Here is a 15,554-nt window from a genome sequence, read left to right as displayed (position 1 = left end):
CCATGGCTCGATTGGAGTGAGTTGGCCCCTAACTTAAAACAGAAGTGCCCTATCAAAGGCTCAAAATATTATGCAGGTTCAAAGGAAAAAGTATCATACCAGAGTTTGATTTTGGATTTGAGGAGTGTGGTACTAAATAAAGCATTTTATATGAAGGAAATGCCATTTGAAGAATAGGTGGGATTAACAAAAAAAACTGTTAGGGATCAGACCCACTCTCAGGAAGAAAATATGAAATGAAAAAGTAGAAGAAATAAAAAACTAGTAGTTGTGCCTGACCAGGCAGTGGTGCAGTGGATAGAGCGTCGGACTGGGATGTGGAGGGCCCAGTTCGAGACCCCGAGGTTGCCAGCTTGAGCACGGGCTCATATGGTTTGAGCAAGGCTCACCAGCTTGAGCCTAAGGCGGTGGCTTGAGCAAGGGGTCACTCGCTCAGCTGGAGCCCCCTGGTCAAGGCACATATGAGAAAGCAATCAATGAACAACTAAGGAGCCACAATGAGGAATTGATGTTTCTCATCTCTCTCCCTTCCTGTCTGTCCCTATCTGTCCCTCTCTCTGACTCTCTCTGTCTCTGCCACACAAAAAAAGAAAGAAAGAAAGAAAGAAAGAAAGAAAGAAAGAAAGAAAGAAAGAAAGAAAGAAAAGAAAAGAAAAGAAAAGAAAAACTAGTAGCTGTATCTGAAGAACTGCCTAATCCAGTTTGGCTGGATGGGAATGCTGGTGTGAAGTAAGGCCAAGGTGAGAGACAGCCTGGAACCAAGTTGTTACCACCCTGGTTGTGAGAAAAGGAGTTATAAGATCACACCTCTACTTAATGAAAGTGATTCCGGCAACTATTATGAAGGGTAAGTGAAAGGGGGCAGACTAGACTGTTTTAATTAGAGAAAATAAGGGCCTTAAAATGGAAAGAAATGATCAATTTCATTGCCTGAGGATGTACGGCATTTTGGCTACTGTAAAACACATACACAAACGATCATCCAATATTCTCATTCTCATTTGAAAAAGTTCTCCTGAGTCTGAAGGTGTAATAATATATCCTACCAATTGAGGGAGGAGTTCACCTCAGAAGTATTGTCCCTACTGGCCCCTAACCTCTTTACAAACAGCTATATCGACTATCTCCTTATTTCTTCTTCAGCATCACACATGGTAGAAATGTAAATAAGAAGATATGCATATCACTAATGGAAATAAAAATAGACATGATTTTTCTGTAAGATTATTTAGCAGTACATTTCAAAAGTTTTAAAGTTGAAAACTCTACAGGTACAATAACAAGTGACTGGATGAAAGAAATTATGGCAATCCAAGTAATGGTACACTATTTCACCATAAAATAATATTGCAGAAACATATGGCTTAACGTGTACTGATATTCATATTAAGTAACAGAAGCAGGTTACAAAACAGTATGAATATATGACCTTAATTCGCTTTAAAAAATATATAATATATACACAAATATGTAGAAGCATATAAAGGCACACACACACAAAAAGATTACTTCTGGACGGGTGGGACTGTGGCTTTATGTTACTTTGGTTTATGTGGTTTTCCCAAAGTGAAAAATAAAATGTTTTGTAATAAGAAGACATCCTAGTGAGAGAAATAAAATGTAAATGTATAAAAGTAGGGACGTATTTACTCAAAATTCTAATAAACCAAGAGTGACCGCACACTGACCTAGGTCTTCACCTTGCCACTTCCCTTACTCTCCCCTCTTAGAGCCAAGCCTTGTTCAACCTCAGCTCACTTGATTAAAAAATAAAATCACACAGATTTAACTGAATTAGTTCTGGGGGAGTCTGAAAAGCTAATGAAATCAATTGGGATTTAAGTCTAAACTCCTAAAATGAAGAGAAGCAATTAATTATCTAGGGTTAATGGTTGATTTAGAGAAACCTCACTTTAAATGCCAGATCTGTTAAGTTAGACCTGAGCATGAAACACCCTCACACTCTGTGTGCCTGACCTCAGGAAGGTTACTGAACTGCTTTAAGTTTCTTCACCTGTAAAACAGTTAATACATTTTTTTCTTTTTTTCTTTCTTTTTTTTTTTTGTACTATTCTGAAGCTGGAAACGGGGAGACAGTTAGACAGACACCCGCACGCGCCCAACCAGGATCCACCCGGCACGCCCACCAGGAGGTGATGCTCTGCCCATCGGGGTGTCGCTCTGTCACGTCCAGAGCCATTCTAGCGCCTGAGGCAGAGGCCACGGAGCCATCCCCAGCGCCTGGGCCATCTTTGCTCCAATGGAGCCTGGGCTGCGGGAGGGGAAGAGAGAGACAGAGAGGAAGGAGAGGGGGATGGGTGGAGAAGCAGATGGGCGCTTCTCCTATGTGCCCTGGCCAGGAATCGAACCCGGGACTTCTGCACGCCAGGCCGACGCTCTACCACTGAGCCAACCGGCCAGGGCCACAGTTAATACATTTTGTGAGCTTAAAATGAGGTACAATATGAAGAATGCTTATTGAGTCTTATACTCAAGAAGTGATCAATTAGTACTTTAAAAAGGGAGTGTTATCGCCTGACCAGGCGGTGGCACAGTAGATAGAGCGTCGGACTGGGATGAGGAAGGACCCAGGTTCGAGACTCCGAGGTCGCTGGATCGAGCAAGGGGTTACTCGGTCTGCTGAAGGCCCATGGTCAAGGCACATATGAGAAAGCAATCAATGAACAACTAAGGTGTCACAAAGAAAAAACTGATGATTGATACTTCTCATCTCTCTGCCCCTGTCTATCTCTCTCTCTGTCTCTGTTAAAAAAAAAAAAAAAAAAAAAAGGAGTGTTACCTTGCATTTTCCATTGCACTGGAGGATGACAGTAGCTTTTCCTCCAAGGCTGTGACTTTCTTTCTCAGTTTAGCCTCTCTGTCTTCTGCAGCCAAAGCTTCCCGGGTATAAGAATCTTCCGTTTCTAAAAGATGGGTACGCAATCTCTCTAGCTCCTGATTTAGGCGTAATTCTTTGTCTCGTAAAAGTTGAACCTAGACAGAGGACATTTATTTTTCGTCTATAAAATGTTCCTTCCAGTCCCCCCAAGCCATTAATTGTTATCAAATTCTTCCCATTACTGAAGTATAGTGTATTAATTGTATACTAATTTCTCACAATGCAAGATGTATTTATGCTTGGGAAAAAGTCTCCTGAAACAACCCTGGACACTCATTTAGAAGGTCTACTTTGTAAGACTCATGCCTGTGGCTACAGCGGACAAGGGGATCATCCAGAGGACGAGGCTTTTTGTCACACACCACTTTTGCAGTAAATCTCAGTTTTTACATATTTTAGCTGTGGGAACTTTTTCTTATATCCAAGATACGCCATGGTTTTCACTTATTTTTAAAAAATCAAGATATAGTTTCATGTGTATGAAATAATTAAGACATCACTTCCACTTTTGAAAAATGAAATAAAACACATTCTGTTAGATCCCAAGTCTACCACGGCACATTAAAGGAAGCCTAAGGAAAAACCACCTCTGAGAGAAATTCATTTTAAATGATCATCTCTCCAGCTTTTTACCTCCTAGTCGGTGAGCTCAGGCTCGGCTCCCGACCTGCTCAGAGGGAGAGCCTACCTCATTGTGGACGGCAGCGTTCTCCATCTGTTTCTGCTTCAGCACCAGCAGGACCTGATCCCTCTCCTGCTGGAACGTAACTGTCTTCTCCTGCATCGACCTGACTGTATTTAAAAGCTGATTTAACTCCCCAGTCTCGTCCTTTAGGAAAGAAATAGCTTTAGCTTTAAATAGAAACACATTTCTTCATTAATTAATTTTAAAATATAGTTGCCAAGATTATGTGCCAAATATAGGTGCCAAGATTATGAAAAGAGGAAAGCGTGAGAAACTGTCAGAGTCTAAAGGAGCCTAAGGACTCATGACAACTCAATACACCATGAGATCCTGGACGGCATCCTGGATCAGAACATTAGGTAAACAGGTAAGGAAACTCAGTATGAACTTTAGTTAACATTAATGTATCAGTATTGGGTCATTAGCTGTTACAAGTATACCACAGTAATATAAGGTGCTAAAAATAAGGGACACTGGGTATGCGGTATATGGGAAACTCTATACTCTCTTTGTAACTTTTCTAATAATCTAACACAATTCTTGAAGTTTATTGAAAATATTTAAGAAGAACTCAAAAGACACAATCCCTTCAACTCGCCCCTAATCAAGTGTTCACAAATACCAAATCCCTCAAAAAGGTGTGTCTATGTGCGCGCATGCGTGTCCCCATTCATCGCATTCACAATTATGGGAGAAAGTGTCAGGATGCTGACAGAGAAGAGCCAGGGAAGTCATTCCACATGCATGGTCTATTTTAAAAGTATTTTGACAACAATTTAGTGAATGAAAGCAAGTCTGTAACGGTATCTTGCTAGATGGTTGTGAACATTTATTCCTGACTGCATTCCGCACAAGAACAATATATTAACAACAGCAGAAAAAAGATAACCATTGCAAAAATTGGGCTATGCAATTAAGGTGATAGCTGAAATTCTAAAAAGGACAAAAATGTGACAAGCTATTTATAGCCTGTTTAAATATGCATATCTTATGAAATATTTACAGTTAGGTATTATTTTATTTAATGTATTTTTATTGAATTTATTGGGGTACAGGTTTCAAGGGTACAACTCAATAAAAGATCATCTGCACGCTGCATCACGAGCCTACTGCCCCAAGCCAACTCTACTTGTCCCCATTTTCTCCATCTGTGCCCCTTCCACCTAGCCCACAAAATTTTCATGTAAACTTTCCATTTCTTTAACATATAATATGTCCCCCAATATAAATTATCTAAGCCAACACATAAAACTATCTGTTCCTTTTATATCAACATCCCCTCCAAGATAGTGAGGGTGATAGTTCCCAAGTACTCCAGTTTTTCAGTTAGTGTTTTTCATATTACAGAGAAGGAACCAATGGTTGAGAAACTAAAGAGTTGAAAATCTCCTATTGAGAAAATCCCTTTCTCCCTAAAACTAGAGATGTTATTATATTCAAAATATAACAGAAAATATAATAAAGGTTCTCTTCAATTATATAGAGTATTAGAAACAATTAATTGATGCCGATCACCTCCAAGGAATATAATACTTAAGTACAACTTAATTTTCGGAGCTTCCCAAAAGGAAGGTGAGTCTTAAAGTTGTACACTTTAGATGTAGAAATGTCAATGAAACAGAACTAAATCATACAAGATGCTAAAACCACAAAAGGAAAAAAATGTATTAAAAAAGAACACTTCAGTCCCTGGCTGGGTAGTTCGGTTGATTCGAGTGTCATCCTGATACACAAAGGATGCTGGTTTGATCCCTGGTCAGGGCACAGACAAGAATCAACCAATGAAAGCACAAATAAGTGGAACAACAAATTGGTATCTCTCTCTCTGCCTCTCAAAAAATAAAAAGTACACTTTATTGTGTTATACATTCCTCCATTATAATCTGACAGCCCTAAGACACTACACTCAATTTTGGTTAGTGAGCAAAAGAAAGCTTCTGCCCTCTAAGAGTCCGTTCGTACCAATTACAGACCAGTCTCACAAGAAGCTAAACAGTCACAGTGAGGGAGAACACCTCAACACTATCAATGTACCTAATCAGAGGGCAAAGAAGCGGAAAATAAAATATAAGACTTTTCTTACCAAAGTGGAAACTACACGCAACATTCCCAAACTTTAATCTAAGACTCTGAGAGAACTTAATAGACAAAAGTTAGATCATTCTGTATCTTGTGCCTGGCAGCATGTAAATGCTCAAAAAAGCACTTACTGAATAATCTCCTTTCTTTGCCAAACTTCCACTAATAGGAGTATAGAAATCAGAGTAATGCGTACTACCAATAAGCCCTATACAGAATCTGTCATAGTATGATGTACTAGAAGATCTTCAATATATTATTAAAATTAAAATCAACTGCATGCAAAAATTTAAATACATCCAAAACTACTGATTCTTTATATATATATAACTACTACAACCTTCCATTTTATTACTGAATGAACAAACCAATGAGGTCAAACCACATTCCAAATCACACCAGGGACAGAGCTAGGATTAGAATATTCACCGAGTCTACCATGTGAGAAGCATGACTCATGGCTAACATTTTTAAATACTGGGTTGTGACAAAGTGATTCATAAAAATCAATTTAATGGAGCCCTGGCTGGTAGGCTCAGTGGTAGAGCGTCGGCCTGGTGTGCAGGAGTACCAGGTTCGATTCCCGGCCAGGACACACAGGAGAAGCGCCCATCTGCTTCTCCACCCCTCCCCCGCTCCTTCCTCTCTGTCTTTCTCTTTCCCTTCAGCAGCCAAGGCTCCATTGGAGCAAAGTTGGCCCGGCACTGAGGATGGCTCTATGGTTCAGCCTCAGGCACTAGAATGGCTCTGGTTGCAACAGAGCAACGCCCCGGATGGGCAGAGCATCACCCCCTGGTGGGCATGCTGGGCGGATCCCGGTTGGGTGCATGTGGGAGTCTGTCTGACTGCCTCCCCATTTCCAACTTCAGAAAAATACAAAAAAAAATAAAAAATTTAAAAATTTTAAAAAATCAACTTAATGGATCAACCAGCACTTTTTTTTTTAAATACAGCATCATACAGCAAGGGTAATTTCTGATTCCTGAAACTTTCCAGTTTGATCACACACACACACACACACACACACACACACACACACACTGTTTACTATGTCACAAGGTAAAATGTATTTCTTACTGCATAGTCAAAGATGTAGCTTGTATTTCAGAGCTTCTCATTATACATAAAAATCTCTAAAATGTTCATCATTACTAGCAGCTACTGAAATATGCTTAAAATTAAATTGTGCTGACTTCAAATTTCTCATAACACATTTCTATTTTTTAAGAAAAATATGAATTACTACTATACTTTTTCCCCTTAACATATTGCAAAAGATTAACCTGAGTGGTGGTGGCACAGTGGGTAAGAGTGATGACCCACAATGCTGAGGCCCCAGTTTGAAACCCCAAGGTCACCAGCTTGAGCATGGGCTGGCCTGCATGAGCACAGGGTCACTGGCCTGATCATGAGATCACTGACATGATCCCAAGGCTGCTCGCTGGCTTGAGCAAGGCGTCACTGGCTTGGTTTCAGCCCCCTAGTCAGGGCACGTACAGAAGCAATCAATGAACAACTAAAGTGAAGCAACTACGAGTTGATGCTTCTCATTCTCTCTCCTCTGTCTCTCTCTTCCCCTTCCTATCTCTCCCTTTCAAAATCAATAAAAACTTAAAAATTTATTTGGAAATACTTAGTAATATGGGGAAGAAACTTCCAGATGCTTCTGAAGAATATTTGTTTACAGTAGAATACCTTGAAACAAATATTTCTAAATTAACAAATTCATATTCCCCTTCAAAGATAATAGCAATAAAGTAACACTAAAAAACGTCCTCCACCCCAACTTCCCTCCATACATAACACACATACCTCTTTTTCTTTCAGTAGTTGCTCAAAAGCAAGAGCCTTCTCCTTCATAGAATGGCACTCAAACTCTTTTTCTTGTAGCATCATAGAAAACTTCATATTAGTTTCTTGTAAGGCTTGATATTCTGTTTCTTTTTCCCTGGTTGTTTCTACTATTTTTTCATTTTCCTCTTTTAATTTACAAATGTCCAGTTCTAAATTTAATACTCTCTCTTTTAAGTTTGTTACTGCCTGCCTCAAAAGTTCATTTTCATTGAGCTTGTTAGTGAAATTTTCATTTAAAGAAAGTAACTGATCACTCTTGGCTTTGATTAAGAGGTCTTTCTCCCTAAGCGACTTTTGCAAGACATCTTGTTTCTCCTTCAGCTGCTTCATTTCTGAATCTGTTTGTTCGTGTTCTTTTCTCCCTAGCTCTGAGGTGGCAGCAACTGAATCAGACAGTCTGTGATTATTTTCCTGGAGAGTTCGAATCGTTGCCTCTTTTTCCTGCAGCAACTTCCTTATCTCTTCTATCTCTTGCTGAGAAGATTCCTTCGATGTTTCAGACTTAGCCCTTCTGGGAGACTCGGCTGCCTGGGAAGTTGCCGATGATCCAGAAGAGAACTGGGGTGAAATAATATCAAGTTTTCCTAAAAGAAGATCTTTGGTATTGCAAAGCTGCCCTATGCTGTGCTGCACTTGTGCTAATTCCTGCCCAAAACTTCTGAGTTTGGTTTCATTCTGTTCATAACTTTGGATCAGTCCAGTATAGTCCACTTGTAATTTGGAATTATTATCACTGTCAACCAAAACTTGTGCCTGAAGTTGATGAAGTTCTTCCTGAAGCTGGGCTGATTCATGCTGCATATTTTGGACTGTCGTCATCACCTGCTGTTTCCACTCTTCCATTTTCTTTACTTGTTGTTTTAATTTATCACGTTCCTGTAGAAGCTCTTCAAACTGATTACTATTAACCCCTCCGACCTCACTACCAGCGCTGGATGTTTGTAAAACCGTCAATAAGGTCTGACATTTCTGACTTAGTGCATCTATTTCAATGTCTTTTTCTCGAATGATACGCGATAAATTCTGAACCGTTTCTCGAAACATATCTTGGCCACTACTTTCAAATGTAGTGGACAATCTCTTATTTTCCTCTTGCAGCTTAATGAGGGCTGCTTCTTTGGCGGCAACGATATCCATCATTTTGTGATATTCCGCTTTTAGATGGCTGTTTTCCCTTGTCTTCTCATTCAGAACAGCTAACATTTTTTCTCTTTCCATAGCAAAGGCCTGCAGCTGTTGTTGAAGGTAGACGATATCCTGGGTGTAGGAACCCGAGGAAATTCTAGCGTGAAGGGCCTGTATCTCCAAATCTTTCTGCTGGATAATCTGAGTTAGTTTACCAACCTCATCCTTGGAGAGCTGATCAATCTGTTTAGTTAAAGATATATTCTTTTCATTTAGAAGTTTAATCTCTAACTCTCGTTCTTTTATTCCTTTTACTAATCTTTCAGTTTCAGCTTTAGATAAATCATGCTTTTCACTGCCGTTTTCTATGGTAAGGCTCTGAACTTTTGTTTCTTGAAAAATATCAGAATTCTCTGTTGGAATATCCTGCCTTTCTTCATGCAGCTGGGTCTTGATTTCTTCAATTGTTTTTTGCAAAGTCTTAATTTCCTCATCTTTCTCTAAAAGAAGCTGGGTGTGCATGGCATTCATTTGCTCGTGCTGATATTTACACTCATCCATTTCCTTCTTCTGCTCCTGTAAGGACTGAAGTAGCTGCATTTTACTCTGGTTTTGATCTTCAATCATCTTTTGGTGATGTTTTATTTTCTCTTCAAGATCGTCCTTGATTATATTCAGCTGAGATACCTCGGATTCCAGTTCTGAAACACAGTCGAGGGCTCTGGGCTCGGCCGCAGGTGCAGCTCGACTCTGTTGGTCCCTGAGTCGCTCCAGCTCCTCTTTCAGATGGCTGTTCTCCTCTTTCATGGACCCTAGGCTTTTGTCTTTCTCTTCTATGGTTTGCTTCAAAATTTCATTTCTTCTCAAGGCCTCAGTAGATTTATCTAATTCCTCTTGGAGCTCTGAACTTCTCTCTTGCAGTTTTTTGATAAAAAGTTCTTTCTCGTTCATAAGTTGTGTCAATTGCTTTCGCTCTTCTAGACTAGATGACAAAATTGTCTTAGTCTCTTTATGATCACTATCTATCTGCTCAATATTCCTTCTGAGTCCTGCTATTTCAAAGTCTTTCTCCTGGCTGAGTTTAAGCAAATGCTCCCGCTCCAGCTGTAGAGCAGAGGCACTCGAATCCTGCGCATGTGACAGCTCTTCAATGGCTTGCTCGTATCTGCCTGCTTCTTCCAACAGCCTTTTTTCAGCTCGGTGCAATTCTGCTTCTAACTGTGCTTTCTCCATTTTCAAAGCCTCCAAAATAGTGTCTTTTTCTAGAGAAATCTGATGGTTACCAGCAATAGATTCTTCCAACTGATGTCTTACCTCTTCACATGCTAAAACCAACTTTTCATTTTCCAACTTGAGATCAAAAGCAGCTTTCTTTAAATTTGCATTGAGCTGTTCTACTTCTGAAAGATTCTGCTCTAAGTTTCTGATGTCAGCTTCCTTTTCTTTAAGCAAGTCATCCTTAAAATTACTGTTAGAGTCCTGCTTAAGAGGCTGAGTGAACTCACACCTGACACTAGAAAGTTCTTCCTCCTTCCGTTTAATATGTTCCTTAAGTTCAAAGTTCTCCTTCTGAATAATTAAATTGTTGTTTTGTGACTTATTTAGTTGATCTACTAAATCTTCTATTTTACCCTCTAGCTCTTGCTTGGTTAAATGCAAGTCACTTAGGACCAGTTCACTTTGAATTAACTTTTCTTTTTGCACATCTAACTCTTTAGTAATGTTCATTTGATCATTTTCAAGTTGATGAACTCTCTTTTTTTCATCATTTAGATCTTTTTTCAGTTTACTGATGATGCTATCACCCTCACTTTGCTGTTTTGATAGCTGATCTTTTATCAAAATCATGTGCTGAAAGAAAAATTAATTTGCAAGTTAACTTTAAAAATTCTCGCATTTTAATACCTAAAGAGAATTTTATTAAATGCCATACTCAAGAGAATAATAATCCTCAGATATTTTTTAGATATTTCTAATCCTTCTTAAATTGTTAAAAATCTCAACAAAATTGCTAATATTTACAGCCAGTCTATTTTTTCATTTTAGAGATTAGAAGTTAAAACTAATGAAGGTAAAATGTACGTTATTTTCAACTTTTAAACACTGAGAAAGAAGCAACAAACCACAGCCAATGGGCAAATCAGGCCTACCACCTGTTTTTGTAAATCAAGTTTTATTGGAACGGAGCCACACTCAATTGTTCACATATTATAACAGAGATGAGCAGTTAAAATTGAGACTATATGGTCTGCAAATCTAAAAATATTTACTGTCTAATACTTCACAGAAAAAGTTTGCCAACCTCTAGCAATGATTTTCAACCTTTTTTTTTCATGGCACAAACACACACTAATTCAGGGGTCCCCAAACTACGGCCCGCAGGCCACATGCGGCCCCCTGAAGCCATTTATCCGGCCCCTGCTGCACTTCTGGAAGGGGCACCTCTTTCATTGGTGGTCAGTGAGAGGAGCATAGTTCCCATTGAAATACTGGTCAGTTTGTTGATTTAAATTTACTTGTTCTTTATTTTAAATATTGTATTTATTTCAGTTTTGTCTTTTTACTTTAAAATAAGATATGTGCAGTGTGCATAGGGATTTGTTCATAGTTTTTTTTATAGTCCGGCCCTCCAACGGTCTGAGGCACAGTGAACTGGCCCCCTGTGAAAAAAGTTTGGGGACCCCTGCACTAATTACTAAGGTCAGTGCCCCTTACTAAATACAACCATTTTCATCTCATGAAACAAATAAATTAGTTACTAAAGAAGAAGAGGTCAGGGCCCCTTTTTCTTTAGTAATTAGTTTACGAGTGCGTGAGAAACAAAGGTTGAAAATCACTGGAGAGCATCAATGAACTAAAATATTAATTAAAACACAAAATCAAATCACACCAACCACCTCTGCTTGTGAATCTAGGGTTCAGTCTACTGAGTGGAATGTGCTGCCCCACTGGCTTTAGTACAGTATTTATTACCTCTGTAGCTTCTTGGTTCTGCTTATCCAATTCTTCTAACTCAGCTACGAGTTGTTCCTTTTCTGTAATACTCTGATTGAGTTCTTGTTCCTTTGCCTCCAAATTAAGTCTTAAATCATGCAATTCTGAATCCAAATCCATGTCTCTTACAGTTGTACTTTTAATTTCTTCATAGTCACTGTTTAATTTTAAAAATGATATTTGAAGTTCTTCCTTAAAGGAAAAAATGGGTAAAAAACAATATATACTATCAATTGGAAGAAGAGACACACAATAAATGATTAAAAATATGAACAAAACTTGGAAATCTATTTTAAATTGCTGTGTCAGAAATATTACTAACACTTCAGCAATGACATATATATATATATATATATATAATTCAGCAAACCACAGCCTTCATTTATATGCAAAACGCTTCTATAACCCTAGACAAGATTCAATGACTATAAACTCATCGTCTAAGTCCAACTGCTTCATAGGAAAAGAAAGCCTTCCCATTTGGAGGCTCCCAGTCCCCCAACTGCTCTTCCTGTTCTGTTCCGTCCCCACCACCACACACACTTTTCAGAACAGCCATGTCCTCTGGCTCTCTTCACCTCCCTTCTGTTCCGTCCCCACCACCACACACACTTTTCAGAACAGCCATGTCCTCTGGTTCTCTTCACCTCCCTTCTGTTCCGTCCCCACCACCACATGCACTTTTCAGAACAGCCATGTCCTCTCGCTCTCTTCACCTCCCTTCTGTTCCGTCCCCACCACCACACACACTTTTCAGAACAGCCATGTCCTCTGGCTCTCTTCACCTCCCTTCTGTTCCGTCCCCACCACCACATACACTTTTCAGAACAGCCATGTCCTCTGGCTCTCTTCACCTCCCTTCTGCGTCCCCACCACCACACACACTTTTCAGAACAGCCATGTCCTCTGGCTCTCTTCACCTCCCTTCTGCGTCCCCACCACCACACACACTTTTCAGAACAGCCATGTCCTCTGGCTCTCTTCACCTCCCTTCTGTTCCGTCCCCACCACCACACACACTTTTCAGAACAGCCATGTCCTCTGGCTCTCTTCACCTCCCTTCCCAGCATCCAGCACCAACAGCCACAGACAAACCTGTAGGGAGTTTTCCATATAACTGGCATCTGTCACAAGAAACCTTTTATTACTCAAGAAAGTACCCTCCTTCTTCTTTACCTTCTAACCTGAGCTCATACTAAGTTCTCCTTTCTCAATCTTCACATTTGTAAAGACATATCTGTATGTGCTTTTTTTAGTTCATTCATATTCTCTTCTATTGGTATTTATGTATTTACTTATATTTCATTCACAAATACACAATTTTATTTGCTGTTTTCAGGGAAACCTAGGCATTAAACTGTAAGGTGATAAAATACAGGTACCTAAAAAAGTATTGAAGTATAAATATCCCCTTAGAATAAATTTCAGTAAATTAAGTCTTAATATCTTTAAATTAAAAAATAAAAGCCTATCTATAAAGTCAAGGTCACAAGTTAAATGACAATTAGCCACCAGTAATGCTGCACAGGCCAGCAAAGGTCACCCTCCTCCCAAGGCTGCTTGAGGAGCATGGGTCAGCCAGTGGTTAAACATGCCCTGTAGCCTGACCAGAAGGTGGCGCAGTGGATAGAGCGTCAGACTGGGACGCAGAGGACCCAGGCTCAAAACCCCAAGATCACTGGCTTGAGCCCAAAGGTCACTGGCTTAAAGCCTGAGGTTGCTGACTTGAGCAAGGAGTCACTGCCTCTGCTATAGCCCCCAGTTAAGGCACATATGAGAAAGTAATCAATGAACAACTAAGGTGCAACAACGAAGAACTGATGCTTCTCATCTCTCTCCCTTCCTGTCTGTCTGTCTCTATCTGTCCCTCTCTCTGTCACAGAAAACAAACAAATAAAAAAATGCCCTGTAGAAAGGTTGCTATAAATATATATAAATGGTTGAAGCCAGACATACAACAGACCTTACAAAAAGAGAAGAACTTGACTAATCAGATTATTGGCAAAGAAGAGAACACAGGTGAGATGACTCTGGAAACATTTGAGACTGGACGAGTCAGAGCCTCTGTGAGACACGTCAGCAGCCCGGTAGCAGTGGGCAGAGCTTCCCTGCAAAGCCCCAGGTCAGGAAGCAGAGAGCTGCTCGCTCACGCCAGGTTCTGCACACTCTAACAGTCCCCACGACTGTCTCAGAAAGGTCTGTTCTCCAGGCACGTGAATAGTGGGTGTTAAAGAATTCCTAGTAGCTTCAATGTCATGTCAGGTGGGCAGAGCCTATGTGTGAAGTCTAGAACACCCCAGAGATATCCCAGAAATTCATAGGTATACAAAGAAAATGAAAGAGCTGGCAAAGAGAGAGGTATTTGTGATTGCTACAGACATCTGGTTTTCCAGGTGACCCTGAGTTCCGGCTCCAGAAACCTGACCTCTATCCGGGTAAGACAAAGGCACCAGCTCCCCCACGAACCCGCGGGTGGCATGAACAAGACAAACTTCCACCTCCCTTTAAATGATTTAACAGATGACCCAAAATGCAGCACCACTTTCAGTCATCTGTAGAAAGTTAAAACATCGGGAGGTCTGACCACACTGGGAAATAAGAGGTGCAAAGGCCTTGCCCCTGGGAGACAGAAACGGAGAAGGCTGACCGTTCCCAGCCAGGTCGGGCCAGGTCGGCCAGGGAGCATGGACCTGAACGAGGCCCAGCCTTGGGGGAAAGCAGTGAACACAGAGGCCACCTCTGCCTAAAGCTGCCCAGGGCTGTGAGGAACACCAACCAATCACACCTGGCCACGCCTCTACCTCAGGACCAGGGCGGGGTGAGCTGTGGGTGAGCAGCAGACACTCAGAGCCTGGACGCCAGCACTGCGGCCACTTCCTGCCTGTGAGGCCCAGGCTCCATTAGAGACTTATGTAACACCGAGAGAAGTCTGTCCTTTAAATGATCTTCGGTGACTAAAGGGGTTGGTCAGAAGCATCCTGCCTCAGGTCCGTGTGGCCCGTGGGAACTAGAGCGAAGGCCCCGTAGGAACGCCCGCCTGGCCAGCACACCGCGTCTCTCAGCACACACCTGGGAGGCAAAAAAGGGTCCACACCCCATCTCTACAGAAATTGTCAAAAGCGGGTTTCTTCTCATGACCCAGCTTCCTTGACATGGCGGTTCGTTGCATCTTGGGAAAAGTAAAGTGTTTCTTCCTTCAGTAGTCAACACTGCTCCTGACATCCTTTAAACCTGTTCTTACAAAGTCTTGGCCCCTCGCTGGGCTTACTGGTTGTGCTGTACGGGGCACTGTGCAGCACGTCGGAGACCACAGAGGAACATGGCCTGGTCTTCACTCCCACAGTTATAGGAAGAGCCAAAGCTGACCAGCTGCGCCAACTTCTGGCCATCAGCCACGGAGGGCCCCATCTGTGTGAACTCCTCCTCCTGACACAGAAGCACATGGTACACGTGTGTCACCGTGCTCCTCCTCCTGACACAGAAGTACACGGTACACGTGTGTCACCACACTCCTCCTCCTGACACAGAAGCACATGGTACACGTGTGTCACCGTGCTCCTCCTCCTGACACAGAAGTACACGGTACACGTGTGTCACCACACTCCTCCTCCTGACACAGAAGCACACGGTACACGTGTGTCACCACACTCCTCCTCCTGACACAGAAGCACACGGTACACGTGTGTCACCACACTCCTCCTCCTGATACAGAAGTACACGGTACACGTGTGTCACCATGCTCCTCCTCCTGATACAGAAGCACACGGTACACGTGTGTCACCACACTCCTCCTCCTGACACAGAAGTACACGGTACATGTATGTCACCACACTCCTCCTCTTGAAACAGAAGCACACGGTACACGTGTGTCACCACACTCCTCCTCTTGATACAGAAGTACACGGTACACGTGTGTCA

At 41.4% G+C, this 15,554-nt stretch overlaps 1 protein-coding gene across 1 annotated transcript in view; it reads right to left on the bottom strand.

Annotated features, from left to right (window-relative positions):
- TRIP11 (thyroid hormone receptor interactor 11) overlaps positions 1 to 15,554 on the bottom strand; it is an 85,091-nt gene that overhangs the window by 31,532 nt on the left and 38,005 nt on the right. Inside the window, exons 10-13 of the mRNA XM_066344016.1 lie at positions 11,616 to 11,828; positions 7,476 to 10,493; positions 3,588 to 3,728; positions 2,801 to 2,994 (exon numbers count right to left, since the gene is read on the bottom strand). Of these exons, the coding sequence (XP_066200113.1) occupies positions 2,801 to 2,994; positions 3,588 to 3,728; positions 7,476 to 10,493; positions 11,616 to 11,828 (3,566 nt within the window). The remainder of the gene's footprint in view (positions 1 to 2,800; positions 2,995 to 3,587; positions 3,729 to 7,475; positions 10,494 to 11,615; positions 11,829 to 15,554) is intronic.

This window comes from Saccopteryx leptura, chromosome 6 (genome assembly GCF_036850995.1).
Source record: "Saccopteryx leptura isolate mSacLep1 chromosome 6, mSacLep1_pri_phased_curated, whole genome shotgun sequence".
In the NCBI taxonomy this organism is placed as follows: Eukaryota; Metazoa; Chordata; class Mammalia; order Chiroptera; family Emballonuridae; genus Saccopteryx; species Saccopteryx leptura.
The sequence above is the reverse complement of the archived record's forward strand: the minus strand, read 5'-3'. Positions and strand labels throughout refer to the sequence as shown.